We start from the raw sequence: 25,402 nt of genomic DNA, 5'->3' as shown, positions 1-25,402 counted from the left end.
AGGGTTCTCCTCAATTTTCTCTCCTCATCTTTGCCTCCTAATTTAGCCAATAGAGATCTGACATATGTATTCCATGTCTATTTGACTTACATTATTTACATAGTTTAGTACAATTTGTGAGATTATTTCAAATTTTATTACATTGGTTTGGTTCATACTGTCATAGTAATATGCATTAGGTTCTCATTCACTTGGAAGATTTCTCCTCTCTACGTTCCTTGTTGAATAAGTTACAGAAGATCACTTTATAATCTTCCATTATTCTTTATTATACATACACGGACACACTACTCCATGCTTTACAATTATTTATCATCGACTATGTAACATTTGTAGATTTTGCAATGGCCAGGAACAATCACACTGAAATCTTGGTACAAACATCTCTTATCAAGACCAAACCGCCACTCATTCAGTCGGCAGATTCTCTGCTTCAAACCTCACAGAATCAAACAGTTTAGTCGATAGATAACGTTCTCCTCCACTGGGAAAAACCACCTGCAAACCAGACAACAACCAAGGCATATTCAATAGTCTCGGTTAACTCAAAACGCTTATGGTCACTCAGAGACTTATTAAAAGCTTTACCACAATGAGTTTCCCTGCGTTTTCTGGCCGCTTTGCAACCTTCAACGCAGCCGCTGCAGCAGCTCCAGAGGATATGCCCACCTGCCAGATTATCACAGCGTATCACAAACTCCTATGTTTCATAGTTTATAAACCGAGAAAAAAACATACCAACAATCCTTCTTTGAGAGCAAGAAGCTTGGCTGTTTCAATAGCTTCCTCACCTTTCACCTGAATTAAAAAGTATTGCATGCATGTCTCAAAACATTGTTTTTGTTGGAACCATGTAATATTGAGTTAAGTAAAAAGATCAATTCTCGACTTCATAGATTTATTTCATTTTTTCTAAAGGTTTTCACAGCTCTGTATTATTTTTTCTAACCAATTTTGTTTCGTTATTTCGATCAGGAGAAGTAGATAAACTTCGGCTACTTACTTGAATGATCTCATCAACAATGCTTAACTCCAAATTGGTTGGGATGATACCAGAACCAATCCCCTGAATTAAATGTGGACCTACAAGAGTCTTATAACGTTTAGTTATAATCAAGAACTTGGACGATAGAGTTATGTTTATTGCCTCACCTCGTTCTCCTCCACTGAGTACTGGACTTTCTGCAGGTTCAACCGCATAAACCTGTTGATCCAGATTGTACTTTCTTGAAGAAACATAATATATAGGGTTAGTTTTCAAGAATTAGTGAAGTTCTTGAACCTTAATGTCTTTATTCATCTCCTTGAGAAACTTCCCTACACCACTAATAGTTCCACCAGTTCCAACACCAGCAACCAGTATATCTACTTTCCCTGCTGAATCTCTCCATATCTCTGGACCCGTGGTTCGGTAATGAATCTTCAAGTAAGAAATCATTATAGAGAGAGAGAGAAAGAAAGACTACAAAAATAATAGAATTGAGGGTGGATGCATGATATCATATAAACCTCAGGATTTGCAGGATTTTCAAACTGTTGGGGAACAAACCCACCAGGAGTTTTGCTTAGTATCTCTTCAGTTTTCTCCAGCATTCCTTGAATGCCTATCTTCACATCTGTGAGATGAAGCTCTGCACCTAATGCTTTTAGAATGATTCTCCTCTCCAAGCTCATCGTTGAGGGCATCAAAAGTATCACTTTATAGCCTCTTGCTGCACCTATGCAGGCTAGTCCAATCCCGGTGTTATCAGCCGTTGGCTCAATCAATGTACTCTTTAATCAAAAACAGTTCAGAGTTAGGGACAGAGGCAATGTATGAGGAGTGGAGTCAGCTGACCCCATTATTTTTAAAAAAATATTTATTTTATTTAAGAAAAATTTTACTGACCCTGTTAAAATAAAAAAAATTGAATCCATAAAATTTTTTGACCCCACTACAAAAAGTTTTTGGTTCCGCCACTTTACATCTATGAACTCTTAATGAAATCTAGAAAGATTATAGAAGAAATATCCTCAAATAACACTAATTTATATTATTATGAAATTTAGCACACAACCGAAAAAAAAAATCCAAAATAGCATTTATTAAAGATAAAAGTCAAATATATATATATATATATATACATATTTCATGTTTGAGTTTATAGGTTACTGATTAAAAATTAGAGTTTAGTACTTAAGCCGTAAGGATGAAATTAATTAGTGTTTACGAATTAGAGCAATTTAATATTTTTTTCTTATCAATTAAGTGCTATTTTCAAATTTTTAGCATAGACTGTTATCTTTTGATAAAAAAAATTTTAAAAATGTTATTTTGAATATTTGACATAATTATATGGTTTTTATAGTTGTGTTTTTATATAAACCTTTCCAGGAGTAATCAATCCTTTGTCTTCTGCATCTTTGATCATACTATAAGCGATTCTGTCTTTGACGCTAGAGCAAGGTTCCATCATCTCAAGCTTGGCGGCTATACGGGCTAGACAACCGTCAACAACTTTGTTCAGATACACCATTGGTGTGTTTCCAATCAACTATACAAAAGAAAAAAGACAGAACATAGGCTTTTAGACATGTTCTTTATTTCAAGAAAGAGATAGAGAGTTCTTTTTACTTCAGTCACATCGTTCTTGATCAAGCAGCGATCTTCCATATTAGTCTTTCTTTAAAAATCCTGCAGATTTAAGCTTTTATATTCAAAGAAGCATACACACAATATCCCCAAAATACTCAACGATATTCCATGTTCTCTAAACAGAACAGAACTACATGGTGTATTTATGGATAAACTAGAAAAAACCCAAAAGTATAGTCATACCTTTAAAGTTTGAACGAAAGTGTCAATGGTGAAGGTAAAATGAACCGATAAGTCTCAAAATCTACACCAGACTGAATATATATAGACATACAATACATAGATTAGCATAGAGTGGTGGTACAGTAGCATGGTAATGTGTATATAGTATGCTGCTTTCACATGTGGTCCTGTGACGTGGAAGTATGGAGTCGAGGTTGTGTCATCTTTGCATAATGTGAGTGGAAAAAATGAGAACAAGTAAAAGTTTGTGCCATCTTGCGAAGTCTGAAAATAACATAATGCAAGACACTAAGCAGGGGTTATTGGTTAATTTATTTTGATGGATTTGAAAATTTAAACTAAATCTAATGTTATTGGTTCTATGATTTTAAAATATGTATTAAAATCATGTGTTATTTATTTAATGATTTATAAATTCTAATTCAAATCAAGTGTTATTCAATCATACGGATTTACTAATAGATTTAGTTTCATAATGTATTTGAATGGATTTGCATGGATTTCTTTGTTAAAAATACAAATGTTCAAATCCGAGGGAAAACCTCTGGATTTGTAAATACTAATCCGAGAGAATTTGAAAATTTGTATATTTTAATTAGATTTATAAATACTGTATGTATTTCTAAATCAATCAAAATATATAAACCAATAACACTTCCTAAATATATTATTTGTTTAATGTCAAGATAACCTCTAGTACTGTTCTTTAAAAGTTAAAAGCATTATTGTCTTTTTCCATGATTAAATTACTAATCTTTAAGTAATCAAGATAGAATTCTCTTCATTATTTTATTTATATTCTGTGGAATTGTTTTTTAGCCAGTAATGATGATAATCTAAGAAGCTATCAAGATAGATTAGGATCGTCTTTAACTGTTTTAGACCAGGGATCACTTGCAATAACCAAACTGTAACCTTGTATGACTCAAATTAAGCAGCCCCCCTGGTCTAACCAATGGATTTCAAGGAGACAAGAGTTTTGAAAAAAAAATGTATTCATCAAAATCTCAACACATGGTTTCTCTAATGCAGACAAAACGAGTGCGACAATGACAAGCACAAAATCGAACTAGACGATGACTAATAGCAAACATGGCCATAAACAAGGGATACTGCAGAGTACAACCCTTAGTCCTGCTGCTCTCTTTAACACCTCACTTCTTCTTGGGGTCACCAGCCTTGGTCTACACCACACACAAACCAAACCAATTAATTAAAAAAAGAGTACAAAACAAACAATTTGCAAAACGCAAGTTTAAGAGTTTGGATCAGCCACCTTCTTAACACCACGGATCTTCTTGGCTCTGTTCTTCCTCTCCTTAATCTGTTTCCTCGATTTCTCAATCTTCGTGTCAAGTCCATTCTGCCAAAATCACAACCCAAATCAACTTAATATGAAGATTCCAAAGATCTACTACTCTAACATTGTTAGATCTTTGTCATAGAGTAACTAAAGAGGAAATAACTAGGCAACTAAAGAGGAAAGAACACTGCTACCAAAAAAAGTAAAGAGCAAGAGAAACATAATTGTACCCTGATGAGTCTGTACTTAGGCTCAAACTTCTTGGCACTCTCCACATTGTCATAGATCAAACCAAACCCAGATGACTTCCCACCTCCAAAATGGGTTCTGAATTTGAATACAAAGATTGCATTTGGGTCCTTAACCTCGTACATCCTAGCCAACTTCTCCTTCAGCTCAGCCTTCATCAATATTCCAATAAAAAAAATATTAGAATCTTCTCAAACCTCCAATATATAAAAAAAAAATAAGAATGCATAGATAAGATTAGCTTTAATGGGTAGAGTAAAGCTCACACCTTTGAAACATTGGCTCTCCCTGGGTGAAGAACATCAATAACCTGCACCGTACGCCACCATCACTCATTAGTACATAATCATATAAAACCATTCTGCGTTACAGTAACAACTTGCTATGTGACAGTTCTATATATAAAGGCCAATGACTAGACCTAGCGCTTATCATTTCACGTGGAAGTTGCTACACTGGCAAGATCAAATGAATCATAGAGACAGAACATATGCAAGTGGTAAGGGATTGGAACTCACAAACTGCTTCCTGGAAAGAAGTCTGTTGGTCATGAACTTCCTTGTCCTGATGGTGACTGCTTTCTCCGACATGGCTGCGGTGTCTCAGAGATCAGACTGAGCTCTCCGGTTTTGAAAATCGACGAGTTTTCTCGCTTGCAGCCGCTTTTGAGGAAAGAGAAGAAGCAGTTAGAAACCCTAGCTGTTTATATCGCTCTGACAGGATTTTAGGGTTTTTTTCTTACTGGGTCTCGTTTGATGGGCTCGCCATATAGATAAAACAAACAATGAAGCCCATTGGCCCTATAATACTCTGGATTAATAAACATTATAAATTAATTAAAAAAATTGATCCGGATCGGATCAATTTCAGTAACACATATCAATAAAAAAATAAGATAATAATGTTAATAAAAATTTATATCAATATATAGTTTTATTAAAATCATAAATTAATAAACTGTCTATATATATTTTATATAAGTATAAACTAAACTTTGTATTGTTGATTTTATATTACAATGAAAAAATCATTATTTAAAAAAAATCAATATATTTTTGATGCTATTAGTAAAATTATATCGAAAACCACCTTTAAATTCTATGAAACATCAGAATATACATCAAATAATATAATAAACAATATGAAAATTAAATTTCTAAAAATTAAATATTTGTATATAGTGTAAATATATTTTTATTTTATAAATAATAATATTCAAAAATAAAAAAAAATCTAAAAATATTTTTTGTATAAAATATCATAGTCCTAACATTATTAATTTATAAATTTTTACTCTATACTATCTATGGCATTGCAAATACAAAAAAAAAAAGTTGATGATAAACCTATGCAACATCTTTTTTTTGTAAAAGTAAAACTCTGCAACTTTTTAACCAAAAAAAAAAACTTCTGCGAGTTCTCTTCATGCCTCATGATAAGCCATGAATCAGCATACAAAAAAAGAGTGATTAGGTGATCTCATCTAGTAGCTCTTCTATATATGCAAATTGGCACAAGTCAGCACTCACAATTCAAGATACTTATAAAGAAGCTCAATGGCCAAGGAAAGTTTGCTAAATGCGTTTGGATATAGCCACCCTTCGTTTTGTGTATTGCCTATATGCGACATTTAAGTTTTCCTTGCAAACTTAAGTGGTTTTCATCATGGAAAAGGTGTGAAGATTGAAAACATCAACAACCTAAGTACTTAAAATGCAATTTATACTTCTTACTTGAACTATGTGGTTCAAAAGGTCTAAGTGGAATAACGATTACAATCTATCAGTCTTTCTTGAATATCATTGTTTCATCAGATACATGAGTTAGCTTCAAAGAAACACAGCCTAACTGTCAAACAACTTCTATCAAATCGTGGAACCTCAACAAGTTTCAAAAAAGGCCTTTGAACCTTGTTCATTAACCTTCCTGCTTACTAGTACTAGTTTCCTTGTAACTCTTAGACAACCATATCGCCGTCTCTCTAGGCGACACTTTCCCCGGCCCAAACGGTTTCAGCAACACATTCAGCTCATCATACCTTTCATCCAAAAGCAACCTCGCGCTGAACTCAAGCAACCCCTCAAGCGCCTCAGCGCGTTGCTGATACGAGCTGGGATCAAACCTCTGTCTACTCCTTGACGCACCTGAGGAAGCCCTGCTTGACGCTCCTCCAGCAGTCGCGTTCTGATCAGACAAACGTTCTGGTTCAAGAGTGAACTTGTCTTTTGTGATTGAGCAGTCTAGTGGCGGCTCTGGAGGCGGGCTGTATGATCCTTTGGAAGATCCTTTGGTCTTCTTGTTGCGCACAACGGGAGTGAAAGGCATTTCTTCGTATGAAGCTAGTGGGAACTTGATTGTGTCGATTCTTGGCGAGTTTACGGAGACGTCTGGAGAGTTTAGTTGATGGAGTATACCGATGGTTGGTGTGTAGAGAGAGTCTTTTGTTCCTTTTGAAGGTTTTTGTGAGACTGGCAAGGAGGCCCTACGAGTAGTTGCAGCTGGTTTCTGACACATGAGATCAAAAAATATAAACATACTGAATCAGCAACTTGTAAGATAAAGGAGTAAGGCTGGGATTTTGAACCGAACTGAACCGACATTTTTGGTTAGTTCAGTTAAGAGTTCGGTTCGATTTGGTAGGTTTTCTAAAAAGCTCGGTTTCCGGTTCGGTAATCCATTACTTCGGTTTTCTTTACAAAAAACAAAAAAAATATAACCAAACCATATCAAAAAACCCGAACCGAACTAACTAAATTTCAAACCGAAATAATCGAACTAACCAACTTATCCAAAATTTTAACAAAGTTAAACCAAAATATAACCAAAATCATAAAACTTCAGTAGGATTTTTAAAAACCAAACTAACCGAATACCAAACCGAACCGAGCTGAACTTTATTACGGGTTAATTAAGTAAGATTTATGTCGAAACCGAACTAACCGAATCGAATTACCCGAACCTGAACGCCTATAAAGAAGTATATGGACAAATGACTTACCAGACCACCACTCTTAGGCTGGCTTGATCTCACTGGCACATGTTTTGAACTGTAAGAAACCCCTGACGTTTTGGAAACAGCTGGTCTACGAACAACCTTGGTAGACAAATCCACTGGTTTGCGCCTGTTCAAATACGTGTGCAGGGGTTTAACAGAAGAAACAGAATCCTCCTGGTCAACCTCGAACCTGCTTGGACCATAGCTCTTGCATTTGCCAGAAGGACGCCTTCTCTGCTCAGGATAGCTTCTTCTCCTTGCGGATTCAGACTCTGGTAACTCACCTTGTCCTCGGTAGCTCACCTTGAGAAGAACCTTTTCAACGTAGGGCTGAAGCAGTGGGTGTCTGAGAAGATCAGAAGCCTATACACATAAGAAGATGAACGTTACTTTACTCATCAGGTTTGTACAGCTCAGTTAAATGATCACAAATGCTTACGCTTGGTCTGAGTTCTGGATTCTTCCTGAGCATGCTTTTAACCAAACCTCGACTGAAGAAAAGCAGGAAACGCAAAATCAAATTAAAGTTGTTGAGCTCCTCTATACAAATAAGAATCTATATAACTTACAAGCCAATAGAATATTGCACAGGAAGTGGAGCAACGATGGATCTGTTTATCCTGTTGATCAGCCCTTGCATGTCCTAAACAGAATCATAAAGATTAAGACAAAAAGAAACATGATCTTTGAAGGTGTGGATGGATGGAGAAGAAGTTACTTACAAAGGCTTTGAATGCTGGTTTCAGAGCCGTCATCTCATACATACAACATCCTGTAACAGAAATAGACTCAGAGTTAAACATTGTTTCTTTCTCTTAGTGTCTTAAGCCATGGGACGAGAGAAACTTGCCTAACGACCAAATATCAGACTTTGATCCGTAGGGAATATCAGCAAGTAGCTCAGGGCACATGTAGCTTGGCGTTCCAACCACCTGATTAAAAACAAAATCATTTTCAGAGACTTAAGACCATAGAAGAAGTTTGAAATCTAATACTTACTGAAGAAGCAAGGTCGTCTGATGTCAAGATCTTGGCAAGTCCAAAGTCACCTAGACGTATATCTTGATCCTTTGTCAAGAATATGTTTGAACACTGTAATCAAACCAACGAGATTTCTATTAGTAAGTTTTCAAACAGGAAGATGATCAATAAAACACAACCAACCTTGACATCACGATGGAGAATGTGACTGGCGTGCAAGTACTCAAGAGCCATCAAGAGTTGTACCAGCCACCTGCAGAGTTTCTGAAAAAGCAAAAAGAGATTCAGAACTTTATTTACTTAATAGACTTTTAAGATCAGATGTGTGTAACAACACCTCTTCAGAGAATTCTACTCCGTTGGCTTTCTTTATTGCTTCGGCCCTGTAATGCAGAGTATCAGAAACTCCTTCAGAGTCAAGAATGGGAAAACAATTCTCAGAAGTAAACAACAAGTTACATGTCACCGCCTTTGCAATAGCCTATAACAATGCACACATAGCAGCCCTGAAAACATACACCAGAGACAAGATTATTTACTTTTAAATTGTATACAAATAAATCTCTATTGAAGTAATATAGAGGCTTAACAAAGGTACTTTTTCAACCCAAGAGTCTTTATATTCCACGATAAATGGGTTTCGTATCTTTGAGATTAGTTCCATCTACAGGGAGATAACAAGGAGAACAGTTAGTCACAAAACATAATCGGTGTCATTTCCTTGAAGGGTGATAACACATTCAGATACTAGTGTACACTCATACTTCAAGTAAGCTTTTTGTCTGTAGTGGTTAGATTAAGATTTGATCAACTTAATTACTAGTCTAATATAACTTTATACTGTAGACAAATTTTTATCATAATGGCTAGTGGAAAAAGAGTTTGAATCTCAAACAAATAAAGAGTCACCATGTGTCATCCTCTAACCAGTGTTCTAAAAATCGGATCTAAATGAAACGATTTTTCTAGAACAGTTTTTTTTTTTTAAATCTGGTCTAGACATTCAGAAAATTGGTCTAGACGCCCGCCTAATCAATAAAGCGCATAATCTGATACGTACGAGGCCAATCACCCACCGACTCTCTATCAGTACACGAGACGTAAGGCCCAGACGAAGTGAGAAAACGAATGAAGAGTTGTGGCCCAAAGAGTGTTGGTACTTGAAGGGCAAGTTCTAGAAGAATAAAAGGTAGTGAAGAAGTGATGACTCACCGGCAAAGGCACATGGGATGTCGCTATGAGCTGGCTACTATGAGGTCACACATTTGATAACATCGTAGTAGTATAAGTACGGAGAGAATATTGTGAGAGGGTATCATTTGGATGATCATTGTGTAGTGAGGTGAGAGAGTCTCTCATTGGTTTGTCCTACTGTAACCGTTTCTCGAGTAAAACAATATTTCCCCTTTCTCTTTCATAGATCTTAAAAAGTTCGATTACAAGTTCATAACAAACTTGGTATCAGAGCCTTTTACGATCCCCACACCACCACAACATGGCACCAAAGCGAACCGAAAACGATCCGCCGCTGGAGCTTGCTAGTCAGAACGCGAGTAAGATCGCGGCGTTGGAACAAGACATGTCCCGACTGTCGTTGATCGAGCAAGCGATCCTGACGATGCAGCAACAGATGTCGTTACAGTCGAGTAAGCTGGAGATACTCGACCGCATGGAACAGAGGTACAACGAGGAAGAGGAGTACCGTCGCCGGTTGAAAGATACCGGGAAGGGCCCTCTCTCCCCTGTTGTGGGTAGTCCCTCTGTTTCGTTGGGAGGAGGAACCTTCGGAGGTGAGAAAAGCCAGATCGGGACGTCTCAAGCACCGTTGAGTCCGTTGAGGGAGGAAGGACTGCGGTCACGAGCGTCTCCTCTGGACAACGCCTTCCAAGGGGAGTACGTAGGAGGTAAGCTCCACCCGTTATCCCGTCGGATGGAGATGCCGACGTTTAACGGCGAGGACGCCGAGGAATGGGTCCTGCGAGTGGAACAATACTTTGAGATTATCGATCTCACGGAGGAGGAGAAGCTTCGTGCGGTGCGTCTGTGCTTCGTCGGAGAGGCCCTGCTATGGTATCGTTGGGAGCGTGACCGAAACCCATTTCACAACTGGGCCCAGTTACGCCGGCGTTTACTGACCCAGTACTCCGAGATGCATGATACTTCTGCCGGAGAAAGGCTTCTCGCCTTGCACCAGGAAGGATCCGTACGAGCTTACAACCGAGATTTCGTGGCTCTCGCCACGAACTCGCCTGAGATTTCGGAGACCGTGTTGAAGATGACGTATAAAAAAGGGCTGAAGCATCGCATACGCGCCGGTGTCAGGATGTTTGAGCCGGAGACGTTGGAAAAGTTGATGACTACGGCAAAAATGGTGGAGGAGTGGTCGATGCCCGACGACCCACCGGATGACGACAAGGAGCCCGACAAGTCGCCGACGAAGAAAACTAGCGGAGACCACAAACCCTTCTCAAGCCCATCAGGCCCACGACCGAGTACCGGGCCCAACCCCATGAAGAACAAGCCCGCTACTAATACCAATGGGCTTAAAGGGTTCCCAAACACACCTCGCGAGGGAGGCAAGAACAACCATGGTCGACTCAAACCTCCGTTCCGTCGCCTTACACCGGCGGAGATAGAGCAGAGGAGGCGCGATGGGTTGTGCTTCCGGTGCGACGAGAAATTCGGGTACAAACACGTGTGCGCACGAGTGGAGTTGCTAGTCGTTATGGTGATGGAGGATGGAACTGAGATTGAAATGGCGGAGGAGCAATGGGGGGATGGGGAAGACGACCCTACTAAAATGCAGGCGGAGGTAGCGGAGCTGTCACTTAACTCGGTGGTGGGTCTGTCTTCTCCTAAGACGATGAAGGTCCGAGGTACGATCCACGGCGAAGCGGTGGTCATCTTGATCGACAGCGGCGCCTCGCACAATTTCATTTCAGAAAAGATCGTCACCAAGCTAAACCTCCAGAAGAGAGCCGTCGCGAGCTATGGAGTAATGGTCGCAGGAGGTGCTACTCTCGAAGGACAAGGGGTCATTATTGGAGTAGAGTTACGCCTTCCAGGCTACGCTGTGGTGACTGACTTCTTACCGCTCGAGTTGGGCGTTGCTGACGTGATCCTCGGTGTTCAATGGCTCGACACCTTGGGAGACGTTAACGTTAATTGGAAGCTCCAACGCATGCGATACCACGACGGCGAAGAGGAGATAATTCTACAGGGCGATCCGAGCCTTCATTCTGCTTCTGTCTCCTTGAAGTCGATGTGGAAGACATTGCAGAAAGAAGGTGCAGGCGTTCTGGTAGAGTTTGGCGGGCTACGCGCAAGTGAAGATGTTGTCCTTCCCGTAGCCTGGCCAGACGAGTTGAAAGAGGTGCTAGAGCAGTACACACAAGTGTTTTCTGAACCACGCGGTCTCCCTCCTTCCAGGGGACGCGAGCATACGATTATCTTGGAAAACGGTGCTAAGCCAGTCAGCATAAGACCGTTTCGTTACCCGCATGCTCAGAAGGAGGAGATTGAGCAACAGATTGCTTCTATGTTAGCAGCAGGGATTATTCAAGAAAGCTCCAGTCCTTTCTCCAGTCCAGTATTGCTGGTACGCAAGAAAGATGGGAGCTGGCGTTTTTGCGTTGATTACAGGACACTGAACAAATACACGGTCGCTGACAAATACCCGATCCCGATGATCGATCAATTATTGGACGAGCTCCATGGTGCAACCATCTTCTCCAAGATAGACCTGCGATCGGGCTACCATCAGATACGGGTGCGAGCGGAAGATGTTCCGAAGACGGCGTTTAGAACTCACGACGGACATTACGAATTCCTCGTAATGCCGTTTGGATTGTCTAACGCACCGGCCACATTTCAGGCCTTGATGAATGACATTTTTCGGCCATACTTGCGTAAGTTTGTGCTCGTGTTCTTCGACGACATCCTCATCTACAGTCGAAGCGTGGAGGAACACAAGCAACACCTTGCTATTGTGCTGAGGATTTTGGAGGAGCAGGAACTCTTTGCTAATCGAAAGAAATGCACGTTTGGTAGCAGTAGTGTCGAGTACCTGGGGCACATTATATCTGCAGAGGGGGTAGCAGCAGATATGAATAAGGTAAAGGCAATGATGGATTGGGCCGAACCTCGCAACGTCAAGGCCTTACGAGGATTCTTAGGACTCACGGGTTACTACCGGAAGTTTGTGAGGGGATATGGTGACATTGCTCGACCATTAACGATCCTGCTGAAGAAGGAGGGGTTTATTTGGAGTGTTGCAGCGGGGGACGCGTTCCAAAAGTTGAAGATAGCAATGTCGACAGTACCGGTCTTGGCTCTCCCTGATTTCAACGAAGTGTTCGTGGTAGAGTCTGACGCATCAGGAGTGGGCCTGGGAGCTGTCTTAATGCAAGGACAACGACCCATCGCATATTTCAGTCAGGCCCTTACTGAGCGTCAGAAACTGAAGTCGGTCTACGAAAGAGAACTGATGGCGATAGTATTCGCGTTGATGAAATGGCGCCACTACCTACTTGGAAGACACTTCATTGTCAGGACAGACCAAAAGAGCCTCAAATTCCTTTTGGAACAGCGGGAAATCAATATGGATTACCAACGCTGGCTCTCGAAGATATTGGGGTTTGATTTCGAGATACACTACAAGCCTGGATTGGAGAACAAAGCCGCGGATGCGTTGTCACGGAAGGCTATGGTCGCGGAAGTGTTTGCGGTATCCGTACCAGCTGCTATTCAATTGGAGGAGATCAGTAGCGCCGTCGATACGGATCCTGAGTTAAAGAAGATCATGGCTGAGTTGCAAGCGGATCCTGCTAGTCATGTGGGCTACACTCGAGTCCAAGGGAGGTTACTGCGGAATGGTAAGTTAGTGGTTCCAAAAACATCACCGCTAGTGGGTCTCATACTATCTGAGTTCCATGACAGTAAGATGGGGGGTCACGGGGGCGTTAACAGAACGCAGAGAAGAATCAGTGAGTTGTTCTTTTGGGAGGGAATGCTCACAGACATCAGACGCTATGTAGCGCAGTGTCAAGTGTGCCAACGGAACAAGTATTCCACCCTGGCTCCCGGTGGCTTATTACAACCCTTGCCAATTCCGGTGCAAGTGTGGGAGGACATTGCTATGGATTTCGTGGAAGGGCTACCGAAGTCAGCGGGTTACAACACAGTAATGGTGGTGATTGACAGACTCACTAAATATAGTCACTTCATTGGCTTGAAACACCCCTTTACCGCTCCGGACGTCGCAATGGTGTTTACGCAAGAGATCATCAAACTTCACGGGTTCCCGCGCACCATTGTCTCAGATAGAGACAAGGTCTTTACCAGCCTCTTTTGGAAGGAACTATTCAGGCTTTCCGGAACACGGCTCTGTCTAAGCACGGCATATCACCCGCAGTCGGATGGGCAGACGGAGGTCACCAACAGAGGAATGGAAACCTATCTCCGTTGCTTCGCAGGCGATAAACCGAAAACTTGGTCTCAGTATTTGGCATGGGCGGAGTTCAGTTACAACTCTTCTTACCACACAGCGATCGCAATGACGCCATTCAAAGCTTTGTATGGTAGAGACCCTCCTACATGGGTGAGATACGAAACAGGCTCGACTGTGAATGCAGAGCTCGAGAAACAACTGCAGGAACGTGATGCTGCTCTGGTACTCCTTCGTGACCATCTCAACAAAGCTCAGCAGGTGATGAAGTTGAAAGCCGACGAGCATCGTCGGGAAGTGGAGTTCGCAGTTGGTGATATGGTCTTCCTCAAAATAAGACCTTATCGTCAGAAGTCACTCGCACGGCGTGCAAATGAGAAGTTAGCGGCCCGCTTCTATGGTCCTTTTGAAGTTGAAGCGCGAGTAGGACCAGTAGCTTACCGTCTGAAATTACCAGCGGGGTCCAAGATTCACAACACCTTCCATGTTTCTCAGATTAAGAAGGTCGTTGGAGAGATAAAAGAGTTTAACCCACTCCCTACTCATCTCTCGAGCGAAGGGGTGCTGGAAGCAGAACCAGAAGAAGTTTGGGACACAAGGGTCAATCAGGGGACTGGACAGGAGGAAGTGTTAGTCAAATGGAGGGGTTTACCAGCCTTTGATTGTACTTGGGAATGGAAGAGTACCATCCTTAAGCAGTTTCCTTACTTCGACCTTGAGGACAAGGTCAATTTGGATGGGAAGGGTAATGATACGTACGAGGCCAATCACCCACCGACTCTCTATCAGTACACGAGACGTAAGGCCCAGACGAAGTGAGAAAACGAATGAAGAGTTGTGGCCCAAAGAGTGTTGGTACTTGAAGGGCAAGTTCTAGAAGAATAAAAGGTAGTGAAGAAGTGATGACTCACCGGCAAAGGCACATGGGATGTCGCTATGAGCTGGCTACTATGAGGTCACACATTTGATAACATCGTAGTAGTATAAGTACGGAGAGAATATTGTGAGAGGGTATCATTTGGATGATCATTGTGTAGTGAGGTGAGAGAGTCTCTCATTGGTTTGTCCTACTGTAACCGTTTCTCGAGTAAAACAATATTTCCCCTTTCTCTTTCATAGATCTTAAAAAGTTCGATTACAAGTTCATAACATAATCATCACCTACTGATTTATTGAACATTGATCTAAATACATCCTTCCACATTTCAAAAATTTCAGCTCAATGAAGGCAAGACAACACTATAAAATTTGCTTGATCCATGTAAAAAATATGCAAGTGTTAGTGTATGTGTGTGTGTAACACATTGAGATTAGAATGAACCTCTTGATGAGCAGATCTTCTTGTTCTACCAGTCTGCCTAGCCAACCTGATTTTCTTCAAAACATACCTTCAAGAATCAAGAATACAACAAAGAATCAATTGCAGACATCATTAATTATACATACATCACATTAAGAGAACCAGTTTCCACAAATTCTTACAGTTTCTTCTCATGCTTATGCCTCACAAGAAGAGCTGAGCCAAAGGACCCTTTCCCAATCTGCTCAAGAACCTCGTAATGCTCCATTGACAAGCCCCTTAACTAATATTATCTTCTTCTGTAGAATCTGAAGATAAACAGCAATGAAGCAGCAAACACTAAGCGTACCTTTCCGGACATATAAAGATTTGAGGAAGAAAAGTAGCTAAAAAGGTGAAACATTTAGTAAGCTAATTAAAGTGAGAACTCTTTGCACGAATCTTCCGACCCACCAAAACTTAGTAAAGTCAAATACTTTGCCATGAAAATGAAATCTTTGGAGGGTTAAAAGCTTAGAAAAGAAAGGTATCCACATCATGAAAACTGACTCTTCCTAATAACACATGCTCCAATTAGCAAATAAAAATAAAATCTTGAAATAGTTTTTTTCTTTTTTTTTTCTTTTGTCTTGTTTAAAGCTCGAATCTTTATTGCAATAATTGGTCTGAAAACACTTCTACTCGCTCACATTTTGCGGTAATGAAAAGACCAATCAAATGTTTTATGTTCGATTAAACACCACAGAAACATTAAAAGAAAAAAAGAGTTCTTGAGTTCAAAGCGGAGGAGAGAGTGGTGAGTGAGAGGAGCAAACCTATGAAAGTGTCGGTGAGAGACTGGAGGAATGTGATTGTGGCATTATCCGAGAAGAAGCTACAAAACGGCACCGTAGTGGAGGAAGTAGTGACTGTGGAGAGGAAGCTGGGAAAGAAGCTGCTTCGCCATGAGACCTCTGCTTCTCTCTCTCTCTCTCTCTCTCTCTTCTCTGTCTCTGAGAGTGTGAGGAAAACGACAGAGTTACCGTGAGAGACGTAAATCGACTTTATTATTTCTTTTTAATATAAAATAAATATATATATATATCTTGTGACTCTATTTAATGTCTATTAATTGTTTAATATTTACGCTGGAAATATTTTTGTATAATAGTATATCGTTTTCTTAAATAATTGGTTAATTCATCACTTTCAAAGGTGAACAGTAGACATTGCTCTATTGAATATAAGGAAAACTAAAAAGAAATCATGAAATTGTTTTTTTTGGATCCGATTGGTAATATCTGTAGCTTTAAAAATTTTACTGCAAAATTTACTATGGCTTTAGATTTTATAGAAAACCCGAAAAATTGATGTGAATATTTGGTTCTACATAACACTTGTATAACTGTATGTTATTTTAAGAATTATGATTTAAATTTTTCATCAAAACTTGATTGATATGAATTTGGTACTGTAAAAATAAATAGAATTATCGACAGCATCCTATAACCACTACCAATCACATCTTATATGTATCAAAAAGTTAGAACCGAATTAATCTTGATCCGTTTATTTTTTTTATTCAGATAATTAACAATCTAAATTGATAAGAATACACTTGAACCTGAATAAAAATCTGAATTATTATGTCTATTTGATATTATAAGTAGTCAACTGGTTGCAGTTCTTTTTTTAACCAGGATAGTCAAGTTATGCAGTCTTAAAATTATACTAAGCTATAACAAAAATACGTATAATGTGCATCTAACTAGAGTATAAGATTAAGGTAATTATTTACCCTATTTTTTACAAAAAAAAAAAATCAAGGTATTATATGTAATTTTACGGTGATTAGATTTTTTTTTTCTTCAAAACCATTCATTTAGGTGTGTTTGTAACATATTATTCCCATTATTTTAAGCGAGTGAAAAACCATATGCATGTCTGAAAGAAAATAATACGTGGTGAAATATCAGAGAAAGGTATATGCGGATGATGTTTTATGTCTTATCAGTATGATATTTTTTTTTATCAAATCAGTATGATGTTAACTATGCAGTACTCTTCCATGGAGGAAAAAAAAACAAGTTTGCTTTGAAGATTTTCACAGTTGTGTAACTTCAATCCATAATCTCTTTAATTTAAAGTTTAGAATTATTTTAAAATTTTAATTTTAGCAGAACAATTTTTTATTAAAAATTTGTACCAAAAAAGTTTTGTTTAAAAAAGGATTTGATCTCAGAACACACAAAAGAAAAATCTCTTACACTACCACTAAACTTATCCTAAACAAAAAAAAAAAGCCCGAAGTTGTCTGTTCATTGTATACTTTTAGTCGGTCGTGCATTAAGAATAATTGTTTTTCATTTGTTTTCAATTTTTTTGTTAGGTGTGTGAATTACGTGTTGTGGAAGGATATGAATCATACGACTTTGATACCATTTTAGTGGAATATTTCTATATATACCTAATACCTCTAACAGCAATAGTGCCATCTCTATCATTGAGCTTCGAGGTTCCTAACAAGTACTATTCTATAAAAGAACAACTGATCGTACAGCTAAGTAATACAGTGTGTGTGAACTGTGAAATGTGAACACATCCAACTATTGTGAACTTATGGGATGTAGGTTTATCATAATACGATATTTTATGTTTATCATAATATGAAATATTATCATCACGTACGGTTACAATTCGACCAGTTTATGCGTCTTTGTTATGACATTTGCTACATATTGTAACTGTAACAATATTTAGAGAAAAAATACAGACTAATTAGCTACTGATAAACTAAGTAACAAGTCAATCGCAAATATTTGGTATATTGTCCCACAGTTACAATGGATATGCGAATACAAGCATAACAAGTTTCGCTACGATTTTATATCAGAATGATTATTCTGAATGAAAATACATTTCAAAATGGTTTCAAAATGGGATAAATTTTCAAAATATGTGCTGTAAATAGAAGTTGAAAAGAAAAACATGACAAGAATCATCTTTATCGTTATCCTATAAAACAAGAATATAACAAAACATTACGTACACTAAAACTGTACAAAATCACATGTGAAATTAAGACAATAAAAAATAAAATAGACAAATAATTCTGTCAAATTTCCTTTCTGAATCTTTGGTATCTTAAATCAGTATTAAGACTGAAACGACTTGTATTAATATTAATGTTCATGTCCCCCACCCATCATCTAGCTCGTTCTCCACCTTTAGTCACCAAATAAAAACGTACAGGATGGATTTGAATGAAGTTTCCATGAAGAATTACCGTATACTGTTTCTTTTTCTTACAACATTTCTTATTGAAAAACCTGATCTCGATTCTCGTCACATGTGTGAAGTTCATAAAAATGCCATAACCATAATTTAACCAGTAGTTTATTCAAGTTCAACTGAATTTCACTGTTTGTCGGTGCACGTGTACTGTCCAACTAAAATAGTGCGTATACGTTTCTACTGATGCGTCAAAACAGTAAATGACATTATTCATATATTATTTAAATTTTCCATGATAACCAAAAATGAGGTTTTAAAGGGGAAAAAACAAGAAAAGAAATTAAACTAGTAATATATTTATATTTCTTGTATTGAGGTTTATGGTAACGCAAGATCGAAACCTGAAAATTGTACATTGCTTTTTTCGCCGGCACCATTTGCATCTACATGCATGACTGCAGGAATATCATCAGGATCGCCCGATCCAACCCGGGTTTCCAGTTCTCCGGTTGACGTGTCGGTGGCGGTGGTGGTGGTCCCAGTGGAGGGTTGGCTGTACAAAGCTGTAAGTTGGTGAAAATAAGGACAAGTCCTTGAGTCCAGTGGTCTCTTCTTGTTAACATCTTTTGTCTTCTTAAAATATTTGTTGATGTTTTCCCATTTCTCTTTGCATCTCTTGGCACTTCTCTTGTACCCACTCTCCACCATTTTCTTGGATATTCTTTCCCACAAAGGAACAGCTCTAGAGGATGATGATGATAATGAGATCCCACCTTTATGATGATCATCATCATTTATGCTACTGATGCTGCGTCTGATGTTGATAAGAGCTAACACCTCATCCCTAGGCCATCTCTTGCCAGTGTCACTCTTTTCATCACTTAGTGGAGGTTTTCTGTTTTGGGTTTTGGTTTTTAGGGTTTCAGTTGAAATGGGCTCAAGTGGTATGTCATTGGTTTGAAGAGAAATAGGGTTATGTGGAGTTAGGGCTTGAGGTAATAGTGATGATGAAGTTTGACACTTTCTTCTGCCTTGGGTTTTTGGTAGAACTAAGGAAGATGAGTCTTGAGAAGGGCTTGGACTCTGAACCGTACCATTTCCATCATCATGGTTATCATGTCCTGTGAACTTGCATATGAACTTGATGATGCTGGTGTTTCTATCACTAGCCATAGCTTGTTCGTTTGCTCTAATCTCTACCTCTTTGTTAAGCCTCTCCATCTCTTGCGTCTTCCAAGCTTCCTCTCTAGCCATTTTTTCTTCTTCCTTCTTCACCATATCTTCAAGAAGCTTCCTATGCATCTCCTCTTGTTGGACTATCATGTTCCTCACAAGTCCCTCACAAAACCCTTTCAACACACCAAACCTCTCCTTCTTTTTCTTCCTCTTCCTCTTCTTCTTGTCCCTCATGATCATCATCAAGCTTGATGATGATGATGACTTTGCACCATCTTCGTTTCTAACATTATCGACGGGGTTTATTTTATTCCCCATTGATGATTCTTCTACTTGACTCTGACCCTGATGATCTATTTTGCCCTCTTCCAATAAGTTATGTCCCATTTCCTCAACGTTTTCTTTTCCCTCTAGCGAATTGTTCCTCTTGTTTTGGTTATCCCCAACTTCTGATGAGACATGCTGATCATCATTATGACCATGATGATAAAACTCTTCAACCTCACTAAACATCCTATAATTTCCTTTGTTGTTGTAGTTACTGATGTGATGATCATTAGTATTGTTGTTACTATTAAAATATCTTCTCTCTTCTTCTTCGAATTTCTCTTTGCATTCTTGTGGACTCCTCTTAAACCCAACTTCTGCCAACTTTCTATACAGCCATCATAATTCCATAAACGACATAGCATCATTAATTATGCAAATATACACACATACCAAAAATATACAAGCATATAACCATTTGAAGTTTTTTTCCCTATATGATATATCCATTAAGTTCATGTTTCAGTTCATTGTATAATAAAACTTCTCGAGAAATGCCAATTATGTATAAATACGTATTAATGGCCAATCATTTGCCATCATTAAAATTAAATTTTCCAAAAGTGATTGTTCGACAAAAAACAAGATCTGTAGCCTATCAAATCATCATATTGCGTAACCGGAATTCTCACTTGTAATTGAGCGCAGATTTTAAAATTTGTAATCAAACTAATGTAAGAAAACACTAAAGAGATTAATGTTCATGTCCATATGCATATATGGAAATATATAAATATTGGTTGTGCATATATATATAGAAGTATATTTCATATGTGTATGAGTGTGTGTGAATATGTATTACCTTGAAGTGAGCTCCCAAGTAAATTCAGGGAACCAATTCTCCACCGTAGATCTGAACCTAAGAAGAGCAAGAACTTCATCACTACACCATGGATGATGAAAGTGACGATGATTATGGCCATCATGATCCGTATGACCTATCCACTCAGAAGAAACACCACCATCTTTGATGCCATGGTGATGCTGATGATGAATGATCTTGCCGCTATCGAGGCTCAACATATGCTGGGCTTGATGGTTTGAGTTAAAGGAAGCGAATGAGACAGGAAAAGGAAGTGATCTCTCAGTCGCCGGTTGATGCGGCGGAAGCAGAGGAGGTGGCTGTGGAGATGCTATGAACTGGTCGATCTGTTCCGGTACTCCACCATCAAACATGTTTCTTTATTTTTCTTCTTTTGCTTCACTAATTAGCTATATTCACATCGAAACCTAACTTTTCTCTCTCCATTTGGTCTCTCTTTTTATATTGCTATCTTATTCATTTATAGGGATATAAATATAAAAATTTTAAATTAAAAAATATCAGAGGCTAATATTAAGCTAAATCATTTTATTATTAATATATTAAGAATGTATTTTCTGATTTTAGTCTACAATGTTAGTCTATCCGAGGTTTATATTAAGCTTTAACAGATTACAATATTTAACATTGAAAGTTATGGCAAATTACAAGAATAAAATAGAATGCTAAAATCATTTTTCCTTTTTTGTTCTATTCGCTTTATTCAGAATATTGGAACCATTCTCTATCGGAATATAGTTTTTTTCCGGAATATAGTTGCGAAATAAAATAATTGATAGTTCAGTGATATTTTTGAATCGCGGTCCGGCCAGTTCTTTTTCCGACAACAAAGTTTAGATGACATTTTCCCTAGAAAATAAATGTTAGCTACAAAAAATTTCCCTCGTTAAATAAAAGAAAATATAGTAGCACTGGCCAAGAGCAATGCATGTTTTATTTTTATTGGTCTATATTTATATCTAGCAATAATGAAATTGCAAGACTATTATATTTTTTTGCTCAAAATATGCCGTGTAGATTTTGAAGGTATGTTTCTCGGATTTCAAGATTACTCATATTCCACGAGCGCACAGATTTTTTACCTAAGACTCTGAAATCTTTCCATAGAGTACTTTATTTTATTGTTTGTTTTATTCCGATTTGGTTATTTAGATCACCTCAAGTTTGAGTAATGAAATAACCTTTTGACGTTAAAAAAGAAGAAGATAAAACATGCATATACACCCATCTTCATTTTGTTTATTTTTGCATAATAATTGACTGCTAATGAGTGTTATTTATATATGTAAAAAAAAATTGAAACTATTTATAAAATGGCAAAGACAAAGACAATATTACCATAGAAATCCAAATATTATCACTGACATTGTGTCAAATACCATTATATTTCACATGATAATATAATGATATAATTTTAATAATTTATCATTATATAATAAATTATAATTTAAATAGATTTTTAATGTAGATACTATATTTATTGTTACACAGAATATTATCTATAAATGGAATATACCTATACTAAAATTAAAATAGTAACTAAAATTGTGTATATCTTCTTTAATAATTCATTTAAATCTATACTATTAAAAAGAAATTATTTTAAAAATTTATTGTAAAAAGTTGTTAGACCTATCTAAGAATAAATAAATCTATCGTATTAATTTAGAGTCTTTTTTGAAATTTACCATGATATTTTTGGATCTGTTGAACATGTTGTAACTTAACTCGACAAAAAAAACAAATAACTAATGACAAATCAAACTCAAATTCATAACTCATTGACGGTTCATATATATCTTGAACCGAAAACCAAAACTACAACCGAATTGGTAGCGAACCGAAAACCGTATGTCCATACCTAAACATATTAATGAACAAATAACTGTTTTTATAAACTTATTAACTATATATAATTGTGCGCTTTCAAAGCACATGTCATATCTAATTTTGTTTATTTTTGCATAATAATTGACTGCTAATGAGTGTTATTTATATATGTAAAAAAATTGAAACTATTTATAAAATGGCAAAGACAAAGACAATATTACTAAAAAAGTCCAAACATTATCACTGACATTTTGTCCAAACACAATAAAACGAATCATCTAGCCCATGTTATAGCCATCCCTTATGCTCAAACAAATTAAATGAAACATGAGCATTAGGACTTGGGATGGGATAAAAACGTGTATGGTTCGAATATTATATAACGTAACATAAGGTAATCTATACAAAGCTGATTTTCAGATAATTTTTTATTTTTTCGTGGATTCTTAGGATAAAAATGGGCACTTAAACTACTTTTATTAAAACTCTTTCAACAAAAATCAATTGATTTATTAAATGATGTTATTTCTAAATAAGTGATGTATAATGCATGGTAGTCCTACATCCTTATTTTATAACCATCCATTAACAGTAACTCGAACTGTATTTCATAAGAATTTTAGTAAATTAAATTTCTTCATAAGATTTTGAGAACATGATACCCCTTCAGATATGTCTATGTCTATTGAGAAAGATGCCTTTAGAATCCTATGCAGAAGCAGGAGCAGATGCAGATGATAGTGTAATAAACGGCAAGCGGAAATGGCAGGACACGTGAATACATGCAGGAACTGGGTCCTCTTTATTTAATACTATTCTGTATTTTATGTCCCCCATTTGTCTTTTAGGTCTTGCTCATCTGCTTCTCAGGTCCACCATATTTATCTCTTCCTTCTCTTGTCGTTACTGCGTCAGCACTTTTCCACTTTGATCATGGTATACTGTTAGGACGAGGTACGTGCAAATCCTTGATCTAACAAAAGGAAGAGCTCGACCACGACCTCCACGTCCTGCTCGATTGTGGTTTACATGTATGTCGATAACAATTAAGCAGGCAACATCATTCTTGAATTCTTGTCGTTAGTTTGACCCGTTTAGTTCTGTAGGATCTTTTTGGACATCTATGATAAAAACTTCCCGATGGTTCACGGGCTATTAGACCTTCCACGCCTGTTCTTCTGGTCTGTGAGCTCCATGCCATGCGACGGACAGTGTGTTAATTTTTAGAAGGCTCAAAAGTTTTATTTACTGACTTTTCCACGTACTTTGGATTTATCCGTACGATATTGTGAATCACTTTTCAATAAATCACCCATTTTTCAACTACTCTAGTTCGAACATGTTTAATTCTAGAATTTTAAACATATGTGTATCCGAAAAAGTAAACACAATTTAGTAATATAGATAACCAAATCAATTCTTTTAAATCTTTCGACATATACCAAAAATCAGAATGTTACAGTTTCATACTAAAAGAACGCTCTTCGTCTTAATCAAATAGAAGCCTACATGCTCACAAGATTACATTACGGCATACCAACATTCGCTACCAAATCTCTATTTATGGACTACATCTCTTCACAATACTCAGTACTCACCATCGGTAAATCTGATAAATCCCTGTTTTCTAAATTCATATCTTTTTTATTTGTTTTCGTACTCACAGTTCACAATAATCCACTTTTTGTAGCCAACGATTAGTTTCGAACAAATAACATTTATATACTTAAATAGATCTTAATCCTAGCTTTTTTACGACATTGTTGGATCCGTGTTCGTTTGGACCTAAATTTCTCATGTTGCAAATCAGATTCCAAATAGTTGATATGTTTATCTATAGCTCGATCATATATATTTATTTTAGTGTGGTGGCATATATGTTCTCTTAGTATGGTGAGATTCCTAAAATACATAATTTTCTAGAAATCCAAGCAATTCAAACGCAAATAATTTGGTTGAGCCAACTTCTCTATTGCCCCCATTTGTGATAGAGCCAATCTTTTATGGGCCTCTCAAATCTCCTATATCCCTATTGCTTTAATGAAACATGAATATTCAATTTTGCTTTTTTGCATTTTCGAAATTATAAATTTAAATCATAAAAATAAACAAAATTCAAATTTTTAAATTTTTAAATTTTCAAAATTTTCAAATTTCGGATACTACATTATACTGTATAGTTTTACTTAATTGTACTGGGTTATACTTCGTTCTACTGGGTAATATTGATGTTAAGTTATACTGAGTTATATTGAGTACTACTCAATGTAGTTATACCGAGTTATACTGAATTATGCTTAGTACTACTGAATGTAGTTATACTAGATTATAATTAGTAATACTGAGTACTACCGAATGTACTTATACCGAGTTCGGCTGAGTTCTACTGGTTATACTGCATATACTAAGTACTACTGAGTTAGTTATACTAAATTCGACTGAGTTAGTAATACCGAGTTATATTGGATCCAGATCTGAAGAAAATAAATAAAAAACACAAAACATACTTTGCAAAGGGGGAACAATAAAATTCCAAAATCATAAAAAAAAACTCAGATATATATAGAGAACATTAAGAACCCTAATCATACAAAATCCAGAAATCTTAATTTACAACCCTAAATCGAAAGGGTAATAGAGGAGATGATTCCATAACCTTTGAACCAGAAGATAAGACATGTTGGGCCGCTTTAAAAAGACCTTTTGACTTCATACCTTTGAACCAGAAGATAAAACATGTTAGGCCTCCGATCCTCTGTAGCCCATATTATAACATGCGCAGCTCTAGAAAACTCGACTCTGTGCTTTGAAAGCGACTTTTCAGGTCGTCCTCGATTGGTTGGTGGGTCATCGAAACTGAACAACTTTTTATTTCTCAATGTGATGATAAGCCCAGAGATTTGTTATTGTACTTTGACATTTAGGCAATATCATCATATAC

General features: G+C 37.4%; 4 protein-coding genes across 4 annotated transcripts; all 4 read right to left on the bottom strand.

Moving 5' to 3' along the window:
- Window positions 1-158: 158 nt before the first annotated feature.
- LOC103854642 (bifunctional L-3-cyanoalanine synthase/cysteine synthase D2) lies at window positions 159-3,270 on the bottom strand. The gene is made up of 10 exons (XM_009131596.2): window positions 2,819-3,270; window positions 2,615-2,674; window positions 2,367-2,534; window positions 1,510-1,773; window positions 1,283-1,420; window positions 1,153-1,204; window positions 1,004-1,083; window positions 739-798; window positions 589-669; window positions 159-498 (listed from the first exon to the last, which is right to left on the bottom strand). Exons 2-10 carry the CDS (start codon window positions 2,651-2,653, stop codon window positions 409-411), a joined length of 972 nt encoding a protein of 323 aa, XP_009129844.2. The 5' UTR covers window positions 2,654-2,674; window positions 2,819-3,270; the 3' UTR covers window positions 159-408.
- A 517-nt stretch (window positions 3,271-3,787) lies between these two features.
- Window positions 3,788-5,140, bottom strand: LOC103854641 (40S ribosomal protein S24-1). Its single transcript, XM_009131594.3, has 5 exons — window positions 4,889-5,140; window positions 4,639-4,680; window positions 4,352-4,522; window positions 4,095-4,181; window positions 3,788-4,002 (listed from the first exon to the last, which is right to left on the bottom strand). Exons 1-5 carry the CDS (start codon window positions 4,958-4,960, stop codon window positions 3,973-3,975), a joined length of 402 nt encoding a protein of 133 aa, XP_009129842.1. The 5' UTR covers window positions 4,961-5,140; the 3' UTR covers window positions 3,788-3,972.
- A 935-nt stretch (window positions 5,141-6,075) lies between these two features.
- Window positions 6,076-16,590, bottom strand: LOC103854640 (serine/threonine-protein kinase Nek3). Its single transcript, XM_009131593.3, has 14 exons — window positions 15,908-16,590; window positions 15,275-15,400; window positions 15,114-15,180; window positions 8,945-9,010; window positions 8,806-8,852; window positions 8,684-8,729; window positions 8,530-8,610; window positions 8,365-8,457; window positions 8,216-8,297; window positions 8,088-8,137; window positions 7,935-8,008; window positions 7,805-7,856; window positions 7,369-7,728; window positions 6,076-6,875 (listed from the first exon to the last, which is right to left on the bottom strand). Exons 2-14 carry the CDS (start codon window positions 15,358-15,360, stop codon window positions 6,288-6,290), a joined length of 1,692 nt encoding a protein of 563 aa, XP_009129841.1. The 5' UTR covers window positions 15,361-15,400; window positions 15,908-16,590; the 3' UTR covers window positions 6,076-6,287.
- Window positions 16,591-18,558: 1,968 nt separating this feature from the next.
- On the bottom strand, window positions 18,559-25,308 carry LOC103854639 (trihelix transcription factor GTL2). Its single transcript, XM_009131592.3, has 2 exons — window positions 20,611-25,308; window positions 18,559-20,136 (listed from the first exon to the last, which is right to left on the bottom strand). Exons 1-2 carry the CDS (start codon window positions 20,982-20,984, stop codon window positions 18,684-18,686), a joined length of 1,827 nt encoding a protein of 608 aa, XP_009129840.2. The 5' UTR covers window positions 20,985-25,308; the 3' UTR covers window positions 18,559-18,683.
- Between the last annotated feature and the right edge of the window lie 94 nt (window positions 25,309-25,402).

Source organism: Brassica rapa, chromosome A02 (genome assembly GCF_000309985.2).
Source record: "Brassica rapa cultivar Chiifu-401-42 chromosome A02, CAAS_Brap_v3.01, whole genome shotgun sequence".
Taxonomy (NCBI): Eukaryota; Viridiplantae; Streptophyta; class Magnoliopsida; order Brassicales; family Brassicaceae; genus Brassica; species Brassica rapa.
This window is presented reverse-complemented; position numbering and strand designations above follow the sequence as displayed.

Coding starts and splice junctions, on each gene's coding strand:
- LOC103854642 (XM_009131596.2), bottom strand. CDS start 2,653: ATGGAAGATCGCTGCTTGATCAAGAACGATGTGACTGAA. Junction 1,084..1,152: donor ACTCAGTGGAGGAGAACGAG/GTGAGGCAATAA, acceptor AGACTCTTGTAG/GTCCACATTTAATTCAGGGG. Junction 670..738: donor CTCTCAAAGAAGGATTGTTG/GTATGTTTTTTT, acceptor ATAATCTGGCAG/GTGGGCATATCCTCTGGAGC.
- LOC103854641 (XM_009131594.3), bottom strand. CDS start 4,960: ATGTCGGAGAAAGCAGTCACCATCAGGACAAGGAAGTTCATGACCAAC. Junction 4,681..4,888: donor TTCTTTCCAGGAAGCAGTTT/GTGAGTTCCAAT, acceptor CGTACGGTGCAG/GTTATTGATGTTCTTCACCC. Junction 4,003..4,094: donor AGATCCGTGGTGTTAAGAAG/GTGGCTGATCCA, acceptor TGTGTGGTGTAG/ACCAAGGCTGGTGACCCCAA.
- LOC103854640 (XM_009131593.3), bottom strand. CDS start 15,360: ATGGAGCATTACGAGGTTCTTGAGCAGATTGGGAAAGGGTCCTTTGGC. Junction 8,730..8,805: donor TATTGCAAAGGCGGTGACAT/GTAACTTGTTGT, acceptor TCTGCATTACAG/GGCCGAAGCAATAAAGAAAG. Junction 8,298..8,364: donor CAGACGACCTTGCTTCTTCA/GTAAGTATTAGA, acceptor GTTTTTAATCAG/GTGGTTGGAACGCCAAGCTA.
- LOC103854639 (XM_009131592.3), bottom strand. CDS start 20,984: ATGTTTGATGGTGGAGTACCGGAACAGATCGACCAGTTCATAGCATCT. Junction 20,137..20,610: donor ACTTGGGAGCTCACTTCAAG/GTAATACATATT, acceptor ATGGCTGTATAG/AAAGTTGGCAGAAGTTGGGT.